Raw genomic sequence first — 19,973 nt, forward strand, 5'->3', positions numbered from 1 at the left:
AGCCGTTAGTCGGTTGACGGGTAGCACTATGGTTGTCGATTGACGCATATGAATGTATAATGTTGGAGCAGTGACGGGGTGAGGGACGTTTGTATTTGTGAACCGACAACCATAGCACTGCCTGTCAAATAAAGAATGGTAACAGGGAAATCTCACAGCCAATTGGAGCAGGTGGTGCCAAGTTTGCGTAGTTTAAAAATGGTGATTTGTTGACCTACACAACATTAATAATTTTGGTTCCTACTAACGTCAGATATCCAGGGTTAAAATTTCATAACACAATTTTTCTCTGCCCTGTATATTATATTACAGTAACTGATGGTCTTTAATATTACGAGTTTGAAATCAGCTCCCACATCAAAGAGAAGTACTGCTATTTCAGCAGCACACCATGTGCTGTATAGCATGCATTGTTCCGTATGACAGAAATCGTCTGTGTTTCCTTTGTTATTTTCACAGATTTCTTATTTTCTCAAATCTTCACCACAGTCTAAGGCCAATATTAATGTGGTAAACTTGTTGTGTATTTACGAGGGTGGGGAAGGGAGGAGAGGAGGGAGGAGGGGGAGAAGAGGGGAGAGATCTAGGCATACACTTAGTACACCCAACCTCCTGGTATATAAAAAGTAGAACTAAAGGAAACATAGAGCACAAAACAAATTGTACTTGAAATTATGTTGTTATGATTAATTTTTAACTAGCACATCTCATTCTAAATACTTATAGTTCTGCTACAGAGTTTTTTTTATTATTCCTAGAAACAGCTTATAATCACAATAAGTTCAACAGTGAAGATAATTTAGTGTTGTTGTTGTTGTGGTCTTCAGTCCTGAGACTGGTTTGATGCTGTTACTCTATCCTGTGCAAGCTTCTTCATCGCCCAGTACCTACTGCTGCCTACATCCTTCTGAATCTGCTTAGAGTATTCATCTCTTGGTCTCCCTCTATGATTTTTACCCTCCACGCTGCCCTCCAATACTAAATTGGTGATCCCTTGATGTCTCAGAACATGTCCTACCAACCAGTCCCTTCTTCTATTCCTAGTGAGATAATCCTCTACATCCTTACATTTGTCCTCTAGCCTCTACCTACTGCTGCCTACATCCTTCTGAATCTGCTTAGTGTATTCATCTCTTGGTCTCCCTCTATGATTTTTACCCTCCACGCTGCCCCCCAATACTAAATTGGTGATCCCTTGATGTCTCAGAACATGTCCTACCAACCAGTCCCTTCTTCTATTCCTAGTGAGATAATCCTCTACATCCTTACATTTGTCCTCTAGCCATCCCTGCTTAGCCATTTTGCACTTTCTGTCGATCTCAGTTTTGAGATGTTTGTATTCCCTTTTGCCTGCTTCATTTACTGTGTTTTTATATTTTCTCCTTTCATCAATTAAATTCAGTATTTCTTCTCTTACCCAAGGATTTCTACTAGCCCTCGTCTTTTTACCTACTTAATCCCCTGCTGCCTTCACTATTTCATCCCTCAGAGCTACGCATTCTTCTTCTACTGTATTTCTTTCCCCCATTCCTGTCTATTGTTCCCTTATGCTCTCCCTGAAACTCTGTACAATCTCTGGTTCTTTTGGTTTATCCAGGTCCCATCTCCTTAAATTCCCACCTCTTTGCAGTTTCTTTATTGTAATCTACTGTTCATAACCAATAGACTGTGGTCAGAGTCCACATCTGCCCCTGGAAATGTCTTAAATTTAAAACCTGGTTCCTAAATCTCTGCCTTACCATTATATAATCTGTCTGATACCTTCTAGTATCTCCAGGATTCTTCCATGTATAGAACCTTCTTTTATGATTCTTGAGCCAAGTGTTAGCTATGATTAATTTATGCTCCGTGCAAAATTCTACCACACGGCTTCCTCTTTCATTTCTCTCCCCCAATCCATATTCACCCACTATGTTTCCTTCTCTCCCTTTTCCTACTCTCGAATTCCAGTCACCCATGACTATTAAATTTTCGTCTCCCTTCACTACCTGAATAATTTCGTTTATCTCATCATACATTTCATCAATTTCTTCATCATCTGCAGAGCTAGTTGGCATATAAACTTGTACTAGTGTAGCTGGCATGGGCTTCGTGTCTATCTTGGCCACAATAATGTGTTCACTATGCTGTTGTTAGTAGCTTACCTGCACTCCTATTTTTTTTAATTCAGTATTAAACCTACTCCTGCATTACCCCTATTTGATTTTGTATTTATAACCCTGTATGCACCTGACCTAAAGTCTTGTTCCTCCTGCCACCGAAGTTCACTAATTCCCACTATATCTAGCATCAACCTATCCATTTCCCTTTTTAAATATTTCTAACCTACCTGCCCGATTAAGGGATCTGACATTCCTCGCTCCGATCCGTAGAACGCCAGTTTTCTTTCTCCTGATAACAGCGTCCTCCTGAGTAATCCCCGCCCGGACATCTGAATGGGGGACTATTTTACCTCTGGAATATTTTACCCAAGAGGACGCCATGATCATTTAACCATACAGTAAATCTGCATGCCCACGGAAAAAATTACGGCTGTAGTTTCCCCTTGCTTTCAGTCGTTCGCAGTACCAGCATAGCAAGGTTGTTTTGGTAAGTGTTACAAGGCCAGATCAGTCAAGCATCCATACTGTTGCCACTGCATTTGCTGGAAAGGCTGCTACCCCTCTTCAGGAACCACACGTTTGTCTGACCTCTCAACAGACACCCCTCCGTTGTGGTTGCACTTACGGTACGGCCATCTGTATCGCTGAGGCACGCAAGCCTCCACACCAACGGCAAGGTTCATGGTTCATGGGGTACATTAGTAATTTTTTTCCTACTGGTATGAGTTACCCAGGGTTAAAATTTTGTTACACAATTTTTCTCCACCCTGTATAAGACCAAATAACTTTGGTAATTTAGACCACACAAGAAATTTGTAGTAATTGTTGTATATTGTTTTGACTGGCAGTGAGATATGATACTCTTATCATGTGGTAAAAATTACATATAAGTTATATAATTAGTGCACTTTACCTGTAATTCAATATTAAAAGAGATGCTGAGTTCCAAGTAGGCACAACAAAAAGACGTGTCACTATTAAAGCTTTCAGCCATTGGCATTTGTCAACAAGTGATTAATCACATATTTGGATGTGCTATGTGAAATTTCTACTCTCTGCACTGTTGTTTAGGTATGATTGGCACCATTTATTTACCACTCCCCTGATTCCGAGAGACTCCAATTTGTGTAGAAGAGTGTTGTGATCAGTGGTATCGAAGGCCTTCAATAGATCTAGGAAAATTTGAGTTACATAACTATCTTTTTCTAGTGCTTCAAGAACAATTTTTGTAAACTGAGCTATTGCTGTTTCAGTGCTTCTGACCTTTCTGAAGCCATGCTATTCCTTGCAGAGAAGATTATATTTATTTAAGTAGCTCATAAGTTTCTTTTTCATTAAAGTCTCCACTATTTTAGGAAATTCCGGAAGTAAAGTTATTGGCCTGTAATTTTCTGTGTTTTCAACATCACCTTTTTGTGAAGAGGTATGATTTCAGCTAGTTTCAGTTAGTCTGGGAAGCAACCAGTCTTAGAAGACTGGTTAATGGTGTCAGTTACTGGGGCTTTATTGCTGTCTAGGCACTCTTTTAACACACAAACTGGGACTTCATCCAATCCTAGTGAGGGTTTGCTTTTTAATTGTTTTATGGCACTGCTTACTTCTCGCAGAGTAGTGGAATGCAGAACCATTGAATTTTTTACGTAATTTTGCACTGGAATATCAGATCTTTTTGGAAATTTGCTCTGCAGTTCTTTTCCATTACTGATGAAGTATGATTTTATGAAGTTAGCCAGCTTTTTTTGATCACTGATTGTGTTGCCTGATTTATTGATTGTAGTGTTTGAGAGTGTAGATTTTGTAGTAGCTTAAAAAACCAAGGCCACTGCATGTATTCTTTATAGAGCTGAGTTGTCCGAAGGTTTGGGTGATTTTGTAATCCATTTCATATTGCTCTGTGCTCCAACCGGAAATAGGACTTCAGGAAGCGATTCTTCAAATTTGGGCTTAAACGATGACAAAAGATGACAGAACTTTTTTATTGGCATCTGTTTGTTCATATACATTGTCCCAGGTTTCACGACTTAACTGTACAGTAAAATATTGCATGGCTGATTTGGAGTAGAGTGATTTATATGCATGTAACTTGGCTACTTTTCCCATAGGAACTTTTATTTGTGCAATTTGACATAGATGATCTGAAAGTCCCAGATTTTTCAGTACTAAGTCACAGTTTTCTGTTCCAATATCAGTGGCTATGTGTTCAACAGTAGAGGCTGAGTGTGTTGTTATCCTTGTTGCACAGCTGACCAGTGACATCATTACAAAGCTGCATAAATGCTCAGAAAAGCATTAGTAACATTATCTAGTTTTGCTGTGTTTATGGATCTCCACATAGCAGGATTTTTCTACGCTCATCTTTTACTTACTGTGCATGGTTTCCTTAGAAGTACGCTCCTCCACAATTGATGCAATGCTCTCAATGCTGTTTCCACTTCTGAAAGCAGTCTCTGTACGCCTTTTGATGGATCACACGAATCATCTCTGGTAATTTTCTTTTATCTCATATATCATTGCAAATCTTCAGCCTTTCAACAAGGTTTTCCACTTTGGAAGTCCGTTTGGGCCAGGTATTGAGGGTACAGAGGATGAGGCAGCACAATGTGCTTTAGTTGTGCACCAACAGGGATGAATGTGCAGGTGTGTCATTGTGATGCAAGAGCCATGAATTGTCTTCCCACATTTCAGGCGGCGGTTTCCTAATCACATTTTCTAGCAAACAATGCAACATGTACCAATAGTACCATTGATTAACAGTTTGTCCCTCTTTTTTGATTATTTTACATAACATCAGATTCTTATTTAGGCACAACCAAAAGACTGTAACAAATAAAGCTTTCGGCCAGTAAGGCCTGCGACAAAAATAAACAGTGAACGTGCACACACACACACACACACACACACACACACACACACACACACACACACACACACTGGGTTTGATGGTGGAATGACAGCTGTGTACTGCTGGAATGGGAACAAGGAAGGGGCTAGTTGGGTGAGGACAGCAACTAGTGAAGGTTGAGGCCAGGAAGGTTATGGGAACGTTGGATGTATTGCAGGGAAAGCTCCCACCTGCACAATTCAGAAAAGCTGGTGTTCGTTTGGAGGGTCCCCATGGCACAGGCAGTGAAGCAGTAATTGAAATTAAGGATGTCATGTTTGGCAGCGTGCTCAGCAACAGGGTGGTCCACTTGTTTCTTGGCCACAGTTTATCAGCTTCCTTTCATGTGGACAAATAGCATGTTGGTTGTCGTGACCACATACAATGCAGCACAGCAGTTGCAGCTTAGCTTGTAGATCACATGACTGCTTTCACAGGTAGCCCTGCCTTTGAGGGGATAGGTGATGTTAGTGAACGGACTGGAGTAGTTGGTGGTGGGAGGATGTATGGGGCAGGTCTTGTATCTAGGTCTATTACAGGGTTGTTAGCTATGGGTAAGGGGTTGGGGGCTGGGGATGTGTGAGGATGGACGAGTATATTGTGCAGGTTCGGTGGACAGTGCAACACCACTGTGGGAGAGATGCGAAGGATAGTGGGCAGTACAGTTCTCATTCCAGGGCATGACAAGAGGTAGTTGAAACCCTGGGGGAAAATGTAATTCAGTTGCTCCAGTCCTGGGACATTCTCTATCAGGGTTCTGACTACCTCTCGTCGTGCCCTGAAATGAGAAATGTCCTGCCCACTATCCTTCCCACCCCTCCAACAGTGGTATTCCAGCGTCCACGAAACCTACACAATATACTCGTCCGTCCTTACACACCAGCTGCTCCCAACCCCTTACCTCATGGCTGATACCCCTGTAATGCCTGTAATAGACCTAGATGCAAGACCTGTCCCATACAGCTTCCCACTACCATGTACTCCAGTCTGGTCACAAACATCACCTATTCCATCAAAGGAAGGGCTACCTGTGAAACCAGTCATGTGATCTACAAGCTAAGCTGCAACCACTGTGCTGCATTCTATGTGGGCATGACAACCAACAAACTGTCTGCCCGCAAGAACAGCCACTGAAAACTGTGGCCAAGAAACGAGTGGACCACCCTGTTGCTGAACACATGCCAAACATGATATCCTTCATTTTGATGACAGCTTCACACCCTGTGCCATATGGATCTTTCCCACCAACACCAGGTTTTCTGAATTGTGCAGGTGAGCTGTTTCCCTCCAATACATCCTACGTTCCCGTAACCTTCCTGGCCTCAACCTTCGATAGTCACTGTCTTCACCCATCCAGCCTCTTCCCTGCTCCAATCCAGCACTACACAAACCGTCATTCCACCATCACACCCAGTCCTTTTACTTCTCTTTCTTTCCGCTTCTCCCCCTCCCTCTCCACCTCTCACTTGCCTTCCATCTAACCTGCAGCACTTCACCGTCTGCCACCCCTAATATACTACTCCTACCCCTCCCCATCCCAGCCTCCTCCTTATCCCCCACTCAATCTCCACTCCCATCATGCACTGGTGCTGCAACTCACAGTGTGTTTTCAGTTGCCTGAGACTGCTGTCGTGTGTGTGCATTTTGTTTGCACAAGTGTGTGTGTGTGTGTGTGTGTGTGTGTGTGTGTGTGTGTGTGTTTTGTTGTGCCTATCTGCTACTTGGCATCTCAGCTGTATGTTTAGTAGCAACTTTGCTTTTCTTAATATTGTTAATTCCATCCTGGAGTTTTTATTGTTTAATCTCATTCTCATTTGCGAGATCCAAAAGCTCTTCACAGATTGCGAGGCGAAGGTCTTTCTGGTCTTGACTTGTGAGCCATGGGAAGAACTTGTTGTCAACGCGTTCCTTTCCAAGATGCCATGTCAGGATTTCATGACATGATCCAACTGGAATTGTACATTCTTCTGCAATCTCTTGGACGGTCAATCTTCAATTGGTACTCACAATTTCATTGACATTTCTGACGTGAGTGTCATTGGTAGACATCAAAGGACATCCTGAATGAAGGTCATCTTTAACTTCCATTTTTAAATTGTGACCATCCGTAACTCCAAGTACGGCTTAAGCACTCATCACCAGAAACTTTCTGCATCACTTAGTTTGTCTCTGTAGATAAATTCTCGAGTTTCATGCAAAATTTAATGCAGACGCATTGCTCCTCTAAGTCTGCCATCTCTGCAATCCACAGACTGTGCAACACAAAGTTCTACTTAATACAGCACTGAACAACAACTAACAAGACATATAGCAATGAAACTTCCAGCAGTACACATTAAACACAGGCTTATGCAAGGATGCCAACCACATTTTGCTCCAAGACTTTCTTGGCACAAAATTATGAATGTTCCGGAATTTTTTGAACATGCCTTATATACAAACACATGCTCAAGCAAATGCAGCCCACACTCATTTGACTGGCTGCCAAGGTAATTCATTTTGTTGTACCTGTCTTGTGCAGGGTAGATCTTTTTGTGCAGGGTAGATCTTTGTCTGCGAAATTAGTAATCCAGAAGCAGAATTCAGGGTTTCCACAAATGGAGCATTTACTTTTGCAAAAACTTCCACTGACATTTGTTTGAAGTTATCATCTTGTTTTCTTCACTTAGATTCCCCAAGCTTCCAATAAGTCTTTTCATTGAGAAGCAGCAGCACTGTCTTGATGGTGAATGGCATACTTCTCAGATTTAAATTTGTGCTTGACATTATCTTTCATTTTGCAGTCAATTCATTTGTTACAGAAACTGCAGAACACTGTTTCATAGCGTGTAATATGACACAAAATAAAGAAACCATCTAAAAAAGAGTGAGTGAAACCAACCTGTGCACATTTTAATGATGTCAGTAACAAAAGTGAGTTATGTTGCAATATTTAACATATCCTTGTGTAGGCACCTTTCACGTGCTCGACCGTTAATTTGGTAGCGTATTTTGAGTGCTCTGACTGGCAGTTGTGTTCATGCATACTAAATGCCCGTTATTGAAATACATCTAACTCTTTCCTAATTATGTTCACTAGATATTTTCCTATACCAGTAAGTGAAAATTGATTACTTTTGTGAATATTTATGTGCAGATAATAGTTATTTTAAATTATTGTTAGTAAAGTAGTTTGTGTGGACACAATTCTTGTTGCATGTTTTGAGCTGCAATTTAAATTTACCATAAAATGAATTTTTTAAACTCACTAGTTATGTCCTCTCCTTCCCTTTTACAACAAAGTGGAGTGTGGCAGAACTCATGCCTTGGAAAGATGGAGAGGAGATTTTAATTTGCCATTGCTCATCCCCATTATTTCTCAACCATAAACACAACTTCCATGATTTTAAAGTTGGGCAGAAACTGCTATTTATATACGTCCACTGCGGCCAAACGTAAACAGTATTGCTAAAAGCTAAATGTTGTTGTTGAATTATGTAATCAAATATTGACACCTGTTGCAGCTAAATTTTCTGAAGATGTACCTGGTAGCATGCCATACAGAGCCTCAACACTAAATTGTGCCTTTAGTACTTCTACTAATATTTTAGTATCATATTGTTTTTTGTCACAGTGAAATTGTCTGTGACACATCTCCATATGACGATAATGTTTGGAACTGTTGTATGTCATGCACAGAATTGCCATATCCATGCCGACACTGTTAAAGTAACATGATTTCATTCCCATATGCCGCTTTTATGAGTTCGCTGATGTGCCACAGTGCCTACAGTTAATTTGTAAAGCATATCAGTAGTATGGTTTACAAGCAAATACGATTATTCAGCTTAAAAGAATGGAAACTCCATGTTGCGTTGTCAACAATGTAGGAAAGATACATTGTACTTACCACAAATATGACATGTTAATTTGCAGACAGACACAATTACAAGACACACATAAGTTCTCGACCATGTTTTCATCAGAAAGGATTCTGGTCCAACACATCTATCTAATACAAATGTACTCTATATTTTTGCTACTTTCAACTAAATTGATGTTTTGGTTGACAGTCTTTCAACATACACGTTGGGTACCGACATGAGTGTCTGACATCTGGAGGTTTGGTTGTATGAGAGGAAGTACACCATAACTTTAGAACCGAAACAGCTTTCGAGTGTGATAGCAGTTCTTGTAGGTGCATGTTGGGCACTCAGTCTGTCACAATTGTAAAACACTGTCTAGGCACAGGTGGCATAGGTTGCACTGGTGACCACTGTGCTCTGATGGGTAAACTGGCTGGACTTGCCATGTTAAGTCAAGACATCGAGATCAAGACTGGAATCCGCACTCACTGCTAAGCTGCTGGGTGGTGACATAAAGCTGCCCTGCAGAGGAATACGTTGGATGCTTAGTGTCACATGGCTTGTGGGCACAAGCTATTGCTGTTTGTAGCTGGTGGATGTGAAAGTCTCAATACTGCAGCAGCTGTCACAGGCAAGATGAGTTGTGATTGAATTGCAAGCATCTTGACAAGGATACATGTTACTCTTTGTATATCCATATTAGTGCTGAAAGGAACTAACCAAATTGGTGGGAAAAGAGTTTCACAGTGACACAAAATGCAGCATTTATCATTCATCCTTGTATGTCCCCGGTATAGTAATTGTCAGCAACTTTCTGTATGCAGGGTTATGTTATTTTGCAACAAAGAGTATTCTGACATTCAAATGTTGTTCAGTATCATGATCATACTGTATCTAAATGTGTCAGTAAAAATTAGCACACTGCTAAATGAACATCACACAAAATACTAACTGAATGCTCTTGGGAAAGAGACCAATTGATGGACTTTTTAAACATGAATGCTACATTAGTTACTAGCTATATTTCTCTTTTCAGTAGGCAGTTGATAGTGACTAATAGGCTATTTATCTGTACAGTAAATGTGAGGGTTGTGTTTGTGTGTGCCAAGTGTTGATTAGTGAAATAGCCTGATCTGCTCTTAACATAGCCATGGGATGCATTTCTAAGACAAGGCAGACACTGTAAAATGATGTCAGCAGTCACAATCTCAAATTTACCACACACCTCTGAACATTGAAATTCAGATTATTCTTACAGGAGCAGATTGAATTGCAGATGTATTTTTGATTTCTTTTCTTTTTTTTTTGCAGGGTCTACTGTCTGACAAATACAGCAACGTTGTATTCCAAGGTAACCTTCTTGATGGTTTACCCAATTGGCTTGATAGGCTGTTCGAAGGAACAACACAACGATACTATATAAATTATTGGCCAGATTTTCCACTGAAATAGGCAGTTGGCCAATGATCTGTATAACAAGAGGTGCTGTACTAAGAAGTATAATTTGTCTGCTTTTGTAAAATAATATAAAAATTTAAAACATTTTAAAATATTATGTACATAACTTTCATAAATTCCTTAGAAACTCATTTCTCTTAAAGTTTCTGCAAGTTCCAAGTTCCGAAGAAGTTCTGTACCCTAATTGGAAATCTTTCTCCCAAATGCTGTGATGTGATTAAGGAGTGTTGTTGTTTTCTAGAAGATGAATGTACTTTGTTAACCTGGCTGTTACTAAAAAAACTATAGTGTATTATTTATGATGTGGCATTTTGAGGGTCCCATGACTGACAGAGATAAGAATGTTGTTTTTTTAGCATTTATGCAGCTGTTGTTGTGCTATGAGCAAATTTGATTGTATTATCGGAGAAGATTCTGAATACTGTTACAGTTTTAAGAACAATTGAAGCATAGCTTGAGAAACTGTGTTCACAGTGTGCATCACAACTCAAACTTCATAGGGGAAAATAATCCCTCTCTGTGTAGAGGAACAATCTGTGAAACATAGTTCTACAAAAAGAAAAAAATCTCGTTGATTTTTTAATAATAGTTCTGTAAATAAATTATGTCCTTCACCACAAATATACAGATGCCTATTATGCAAGAACTGAAGCAGCTTGAAATTAGTAGATATTTGCAACATGGATATTTTATGCCATGTTTTTAATTATATTGAAGGACTCCTGGAAAAAACAGAGAGACTTCATCAACTATAAGGACATTGTTCCATTTGCATTGAAATATAGATTTTCACTGCCATTTAGCTTACAGAGTTTTTGCTAATGTAGGTCCGTTGCCTCCTAGAAAGTGACTCTGTGTCACTTATCAATTGATGTTTTTTGCAGATATTGCATGATTCTGCTTAACCAAGAGCAAAGAAACATTCGTCTTGAAAGTTCATATATCTTTAAGAAGAGTATTTTTGAAAACACTGTTAATTAGGACCACGTATAGAATAAAGATTGAGCTTTCTGGTCGATAATTCATTCAGTTCACTATATGATGCTCTATGGAAGCTCTTTTTTATGTAGGTAGTACCACAAAGGAAGTTACAGTTGCAGCAAAATCTTTAACTTTTGTCTTCAGATTCAGCCTGCAATAACTTAATACTTTGTTAAGTAGAAGGCAACATACCCTTTTTTGTATTTCACTCTTAATATATTCTATTAATCTAAATTTTAGTTTCTGCATATGGAATAGGAATGAGACAAAATTTCTTTACAAAAGAATATTCTGTAACTGAAGTGCATCTTATTATCTAATTTATAGAGTTATTTACACTTTTAGTATAATTTCTAGTCATTGACTTTGTTCTGTAAGAGGGAAAAACTAGTTTCCCTGAAAATGTAATGTTTTATCTAGTCAGATCGCAAATAAGATTTTAACACTTGAGGTCCTATTGGCTGTTTGAGTGACAGACATACTCCATTTTAGCCTTACATTTTGTGGGAGTATGCTGTTCCCTGTATCTGTGATTACTTCAAATGAACTGTATCCTATTGAATCGTGCTACTATGCTGATTTTAATAACCTGTTTAAACATTTTCCCTGTAATTTCTATCGTTATGGTTTACTGTAGCTGTTCTTTTTTAAAACATATTCAATATATAAAAGGAAGAAAATATGTTATTAAAACTTATAGTTATATATACCATAGTGATATTGAAGAGAAATCTTAGTTTACTTTAATACAAAGACTTTAGATACAATGTACCAATTAAATGAACACTAAAGTTGATAAATTTAATTGCACGTGATGACACAAAATATACAATCAGTTGTAAATAAAGATTTTTAACAAATTAGTATTAATGATGAGACATGTAGTCTAAAATGTAGAAGGTAAAATGCTTTCACTGAAGAAAGGAAAATTATGTATGAATATAAATACAAAGTCTGATGAATAAGTCTTAACATTTTGTTTATCAGAATTTTTGAAACACACTTGTTTTGTGCTTAAGGTTAACTTCTCAGTTATGCTTAATGAGAGTGAAAGGAAATATTAGATTTTGATATTTCATTTTTCATAAGCAAAAAATTGTAGTTGTTAGTATTTATTAGTTGTCATTAGTCTCTTTGTTTCTGTGTGTGAGCCAATGATTGTAATTTCATATTAGAATTTATACAGTGTTTTGCAAAATAAGACATTATTTTTTGGACTACAGTTTTTAACAGTGTATAAGTGTTCATGTTTCATGCTGAATTTTTGAGAAACTGTCAGAATTCTTAATTAAAGGTCCGTTTGTACAATGTTGTCATGATATGACCTTTTTATTTTATATTTACACACTCTGTGATATTATACAGTTTAATTGTACCATTGGCTCCCATTCAGCTTTCACAGACCCCCATAAAATGACAGTATGTACAATAATGTCTTTTTTTAGAATTCTTGCTTTATTTATTTTTCTGTTACATGTGGCGGGTAATGTACCATATTTGCATAAAAAGCTAAGTTACGTATATTTTTTGAATTCCCAGCATTAGAAAGAAGGCTCATTATGTTCACATTCATACTTAGTTGCACTGTCCTATTCCCCCCCTCCTCCAAGCCCACCCATACATTCCTAGTCATGCACAACTTCATTTGTGTGTGTGGGTGGAGGGAGGGTGGTACATAGTTGTCTTTGCTTTTTGTACATAATATTCTGTAAAATTTATGAAGATTCTAAGAATGTCTGTCATTCAGGGGGGCTTTCACATATATTTTTATTTCCTGTAAATGAGCATTATTTGGAAGTACATGCTGTTCAGTAAAACTTTCTGTAGACTGTAAATAGAAATGGAATATTACTAAAAACAAATTAAGCCTTGTAATCCCCTAGGGGATTGACAAATTTTCCAAAGTGCCATACATATTGTTTACGTGAGGGTGGGAAATGTAATTGTAATAGCCTAGAGCAGAACTGATCTATTTGTTATATGTGAGTCTATAACGGGAAAAGTGAATGGCTCAGTTCTTGTAATTATTAATGTTCTCTCATTGTTTATCATAGTTTGTTGCACATCTAAACTTGATATCTCCCTCTGCATTTCACTGCAATAAGTAAACTTTTATCATTTCCCTTATCCCTGTGACATTCCTATGCTATTTATTATTTAATGTGTAAAATTTTCAGCAGTGCTTTCTTGGTTAATCATTCTTGTTGTTGTTCTTCTTCTTCTTCTTCTTCTTCTTGCTGTTGTTGTTGTTGTTATATTATTATTGTTATTTATGCAAGCTTACTGCTCTAAAGTTGCAGTGAATGATGGGACACTGATTTTTCAATACTTACATGCTCATTAAAATTTCAGGGTAAGTCGTCGATGTGGAGTGAATTGCAAGGACTGTGTAATGGCACTCTGCCATAAACTTCTGGTGACTTTTCTGCATTTTAAACAGGTCATTGCAATTTGCTCTAGGTTTCTAATAATATTTTATAGTATGGTCGCAAATGCTATTTGCATTATAAAATCAAGAACATCATTGAAAATGCAGTACAAATTATTTTACATGTATTGCCTTTATACTAGAAAACCAATTATACATGCAAATACATTCTTTCTTTCAAAACAATTGTTTTCATTTGATTAATGAAAAGTTCTTGCTTATGTTTTTCCTTTCTCTTTACAGAATAGTGTATCTTTGATTAACACTTAATATAATGTGCATCTGACAGCAGACATTGGCAGTAGGGAAAAAGAGGCACTTGTTAAATATAAAATATACAAAGCTGTGGGTTTTTATCTTTCTCATGTGTGTTTTCTTTCGTATCGCCTTAAGAAATATTTCTGCATACAGGCAGGATATACTGAAAGAACAGGGTACAAGTAAATGAAATAAAATTATTGAGCTGTCACATTGAAAGAGTTAAAAAAAGGAGAAAACTATTATGGTTGGCTAAGAAAAAATTCTAATCATTGTAGAACAAAATAAAAAGCAAGAATACAGTGAGCATGATACACCAAGAAAAAAAAACTGGAATGAAAGAGGGCAGTGAAAGACTCAAGAAAGGGAAGTGTAAGTGTGTGAGATGGTGCAACCTAAGAGCAGAATGAGAACTGATGGGGAATGTTGTGACGTGGTATATAAGACTGAAAAGTTTATGTATTAGAATTAAAACAACTTGCATGAGTAATCCCAAGTAGCTGTGGCCAAACTATGAGACAGCGCATGTGCACTACTTGCCTAATCAATATCTTCAGTCTGCAAGTCGTCATATGTCATGAACCAATTGACTGAACATAAAATGTCCAAAGTGAATGTTTAGTAGTGTTACTGTAACACTAGTTGTGTTGTAAAACTTTTTGTTGTCAGATAGTTTGTTAAAAGTAAGTGTTTTTGCTGTTTCTGGAAATAACTTCCAATTTTGCCTATCACATCAGGTTTTTACATAAGAAAGAAATAATATTTTGAAATTTTTAACTTCTGAGACCACAAATATAGTCGAACACACATACTCTACAGTACTCCCATACTTTATTTCATGTTTACCATGTATCAGGTCAACAGTATCCTATTAATTTTTAAACTTTCTCTTTCTTGACTTCCTGACAAATCCTCAGCAACTCAGCATCTCCACTATATGGTGAGTAGCAACTTTCCTTCTCAAGTATTGTGACAGATTCTTATATATGATGACTGTCCCTCTTCAACATCCAATAATAATTGGCCATCATAGTTGCCTTCCAGTCCCACTGATACTTCCTCTTCATCTCCTTAATATCTCGGTGAAAATGTTCACCCTGCTCCTTATTATAATGTTCCAAATTTTCTGGAATGTTGTCAATATATGAGTGTAGGAAGTGACTTTCAGACCTATCTTCTTCAATTTTTTCAACAATGGCTTTGTTATTAGTATCTTTGTTATTCCCTATAAAGTTCTTAGTAACTGATCAGAAGGCAGTCCATGTGTCTTTTTCTTTCCTCCTCATTGTGTTATCTAAATCTTCATCCTTCATCAAATTTTTTATTTGAGAACCAACAAAAATTCCAGCGTTTAATCTATTTTGTGCAATGAAGAGGAAATTTCTTGGAAAGGTACTTGCAGGCTTCGTCCTGTGGTAGAGCTTTTACAAATTGCTTCATCAAGCCCAATTCTATGTGTATTGGCAGAAGCAAGATTTTTTTTATAGGCAGTTCATGCAGGATTTTTTTAGTTCCAGGCACAAAATTTATCTGCTCTGACCAAATTTTCACACTCCAGTGTCTTTGCCTTCTCTGACTGTTCCATTCATATAGAGAATCTGTCAACCCATTTAAAAGTATCTTCATGTTCTGGTATGTCTCTTTCATTTTAACTGAATAGGGCACAGGAATTGGATCCATAAATGTTACCATTAGGCAGTAACACACCATTTAGACTCGTTGATGATTCTAGAAGTAGTGTCCTCTGAGTGGGATCATGTTCAGTGCCATACATTAACTCATTTATGTTACGGCACTAAACCAAGGAATCATTCAGTGAGAATAAAGGGAGCCAAGTTGTTCCACACATTCCTTAGGCAAATTCAAACCCCATACGAGATCTTTAAGTTCACTTGAAGTTCACTCTGAGAGCCGAGTAAAGTCACTTTTAGGCTGGTAGACATCACTATTGTCTTTGGAATTGCATCAACTTCATTATCATCATCTTCTTCTCCTCCTCCTCCTCCTCCTCCTCCTTCTTCTGCCACATTATCTAAAACTGCTGGAGGAAAAGGAGCAATCAGATTTTCTCCATGTGCAGCTGGTGTAGTGGCTGAAACAATGCTTGTATACACAACATGTGTCTTTATTTTAGAATTGCACCCCTGAACATTAACAAAACAGCACTAACATTCATTAAGGTGATTTTTAGGGACCCTCCACACCACTGGAATCACAAGTGGCACAAATGCTTTCCTTCTTTTGTCCATAGACTTAACCTCTTAACACAATAGTGGCAGTTTGTCTTTGGTGCCCTTCCCTTGTCCTGGTCACCAAGTTTCATTTTAAAATAAACACGGTAAGCTTTTTCCTCAAAGTCTGTTATGACCATTCTCTACTTGGCACTGTATAATTTCCACAAATCTAACAGAAAACGTATCGGTTGTTCAAACTCTTATGTGTTGACATTGTAGTTACTACAAACAATAGGCAAACTGAAACTTCCTGGCAGATTAAAACCGTGTGCCCGACCGAGACTCGAACTCGGGACCTTTGCCTTTCGCGGGCAAGTGCTCTACCATCTGAGCTACCGAAGCACGACTCACGCCCTATACTCACAGCTTTACTTCTGCCAATATCTCGTCTCCTACCTTCCAAACTTTACAGAAGCTCTTCTGCAAACCTAGCAGAACTAGCACTCCTGGAAGAAAGGATATAGCGGAGACACGGCTTAGCCACAGCCTGGGGTATGTTTCTGGAAACATACCCCAGGCTGTGGCTAAGCCGTGTCTCCGCTATATCCTTTCTTCCAGGAGTGCTGGTTCTGCTAGGTTTGCAGAAGAGCTTCTGTAAAGTTTGGAAGGTAGGAGACGAGATACTGGCAGAAGTAAAGCTGTGAGTACCGGGCGTGAGTCGTGCTTCGGTAGCTCAGATAGTAGAACACTTGCCCGCGAAAGGCAAAGGTCCCGAGTTCGAGTCTCGGTCGGGCACACAGTTTTAATCTGCCAGGAAGTTTCATATCAGCGCACACTCCGCTGCAGAGTGAAAAATCTCATTCTGGAAACATACCCCAGGCTGTGGCTAAGCCGTGTCTCCGCTATATCCTTTCTTTCAGGAGTGCTAGTTCTGCTAGGTTCACAGAAGAGCTTCTGTAAAGTTTGGAAGGTAGGAGACGAGATACTGGCAGAAGTAAAACTGTGAGTACCGGGCGTGAGTCGTGCTTCGGTAGCTCAGATGGTAGAGCACTTGCCCGCGAAAGGCAAAGGTCCCGAGTTCGAGTCTCGGTCGGGCACACAGTTTTAATCTGCCAGGAAGTTTCATATCAGCACACACTCCGCTGCAGAGTGAAAATCTCATTCTGGAATAGGCAAACTGTTTTATTAATACTGTGTTAAATATCAGAATAATCACAATGTAAGACTAGTAATGCCAGTCTGTGAGATGACCAACACTTTCAAGGTCACACAATAGCAACTAGCATCAACAGGTTTAACAACCTAAAGGTATACAGTGGCATATTGAGAAATTTCTCTCCAATAGTATGTATAATGCACTGACACGGCAACATATCTTTGAGGTCAAATTGTGGCAAAACTGTATGTGATAGGAAAAAACCTTTAAACAGATTTGGAATCAACATAAAAAGTTGAGGAAGTCAGTTTCCAATCATCTCATACCAGCAGACTAGTGTAATGAGTTCTGCAGAACTACATTTTTCTCTGAATTTATGAGCTATCAGTCATAAGTGAAAAGCACTTGCCTGGTATGGTGTAAAAACTGTTGGCATTCAAAATAATTTCCATTCAACTTGGCATGGATAAATATACAAAGAAGTGCAAACCAAACTGGTATAGGCATGCGTATTCAAATAAAGAGATATGTAAACAGGCAGAAGACAGTGTTCTGGTCGGCAGTGCCTATATAATGCAAGAAGTGTCTGGCACAGTTGTCAGATCGGTTACTGCTGTTACAATAGCAGGTTATCAAGATCTAAGTGAGTTTGAAAATGGTGTTATAGTCAGTGCACTGGTGATACGGTGAGTAGTAACTTTCATTTTCATAATATTGTTACAGTCAATCCTGGATTTTCAATTGTTTTATTTCTATGTACGGTTATTGTAGAAGTAACCACTGATCAAGCTAGGATGCACGTTAGAATTAAATTTCCAGTAGTAGGAATGAATGCACAATACCAATGTTATAACCATATCCAATAAAATGGAGCACAATCCAGAAATAGGTACAGTTACAAACACGAGAAATATATCATTAGATTCTAAGAAAAGAGATGCTCATGTTGCCATGTCCATAGCAAATTTCAGTGATTGCATTCAGCAAAGAATTATTATTTGTCCATCAAGGGCGACAGAAACCAACCAAAAGTCATGTGAAATGCAAGTTTTTGTGCCACAGTTGGAAATCCAGAGAACCACAGACCACTGGCTTTATTCTATGTTTACGTCAGAAACAGTAATCACTAATGGAAAACCTACAGGAATTATGCGATTATTATTACAAGGTAATGGATTGCTAATAAAAGTGACTTGATGCGAGATAGCAGGGAGACAGTTTCACCTTCCAGCTACCATTACGGGTACAACACTAATTAACATGTCCAGACCAATGTTGTGTTGGTCAAGGAACCCCCGACACATTCTATCCCACCAAAACCTAACTTTTATCAACAACTTTATTACAGTCAATAAACAACTTGATAAATTCCAAAAACCAACAGAAACAGTATCATGAAAAGCATAGGTAGAAGACAATTATTTACAGTTTGTCAACCATGAGCATAATTTTGGTTGTGATATTTATTTGTGCAATCTACTTCTGTCTGAGATGTAAGATGGTACACTCAAGTGAAATAGCAAATCACCAAATGCAGTAAAAGGGATACAACTTAGTCATAAAATGGAAGCAGAGAAAACAACGCTGTAGTTAGGTAAGCATAGCAAAATCAACTAAGATTCAATATTCCACTGTAACTTAGCACAAGGAGAAATGTAAAAAATTTAATGTTTAAGAATGTATAGGCAAACTAAGAACAAGTGAAGCTGAAAATTTAGGATGAATTTTAACAGAGGGGAGGGATGTGTTACGGCACAGATTAATACGGGTTCCAAGTCATAAAATTTTCAGCTGAGTTCAACGACTTTGTTGTAAGATAGGCTGGTTATGCTACAATTAGCGGTGGACCAGGCAGCACGTGATGTAAGACAGATGGGAATCACAATCTGCAACTCTACAGTAGCTGAGTGAGTGAGAGAGAGCAACAGAAAAGGACAGTGACTAAGCAAAATAACACGCACAGTCATTCAGTCACGCGGTGCCGCAAGAAGCAATAGACATGGCTAGGGAAAACCCTCATAGATCAATTTAACTAGCTGCTAAGATAGAATTAAAGCAAGGGTAGCAGAAAGAGGCCTCATGTGGTCACCGCCAGTAAACTGCACGTCACAGAACTATGGAGAGCTCTTTAAATACCTGAGCCCCAGCTCCAAGTAAAGGAGAAAGGTTCAGGTCAATGGGAATGGTGGAGTCAGTGTTGACGACATTCCGTTCCATGACCATGTTGTTTTAGTAAGTCTTGTCTCAGATCAACCAGCGCAGTACCAGCCAGCCATGGAGTGCCCCAGAGCTGAACTCCACTGACGAACTTCATGCTGTGTCACACCAAACATTACTTGTAGGAGAGCTGTGAATTACCAGCAACAGAGCGGTACCAGGTGCTGTATTCTCTGAATGTGGGATGGAAGATGACGACCAGCATCCCTGAGGAGCCTCGTCCAGTACGCCTAAGCGCCTCCAGGTGCGGAGCCTACCAGGCTGGTAGTACTGGGTTCAATGCCTGCCGCATGCACCACACCGCAGATGGTGTGGTCCAGATAAAAAGAGGTATGGAGTGGGATCGAGTACATTCCCTCAACCGGTAGCAGTCATCCATGCTGTACCAGGCTGGGCTAAGCATTCATATTGACATAAGAGGAATGACATCTCACTAGGATGCAGGCACAGGGACTGCCACAGTGTCCGACACC

At 38.8% G+C, this 19,973-nt stretch overlaps 1 protein-coding gene across 1 annotated transcript in view; it reads left to right on the forward strand.

Moving 5' to 3' along the window:
- Positions 1–10,758, forward strand: part of LOC126354232 (dnaJ homolog subfamily C member 16) — a 162,753-nt gene extending 151,995 nt beyond the window's left edge. The window contains exon 13 of the mRNA XM_050003727.1: positions 10,140–10,758. Within this exon, the coding sequence (XP_049859684.1) occupies positions 10,140–10,280 (141 nt within the window). The 3' untranslated portion in view covers positions 10,281–10,758. The remainder of the gene's footprint in view (positions 1–10,139) is intronic.
- The last annotated feature ends 9,215 nt before the right edge of the window (positions 10,759–19,973 follow it).

The sequence above is a fragment of the Schistocerca gregaria genome, chromosome 3 (assembly GCF_023897955.1).
Source record: "Schistocerca gregaria isolate iqSchGreg1 chromosome 3, iqSchGreg1.2, whole genome shotgun sequence".
NCBI lineage: Eukaryota > Metazoa > Arthropoda > Insecta > Orthoptera > Acrididae > Schistocerca > Schistocerca gregaria.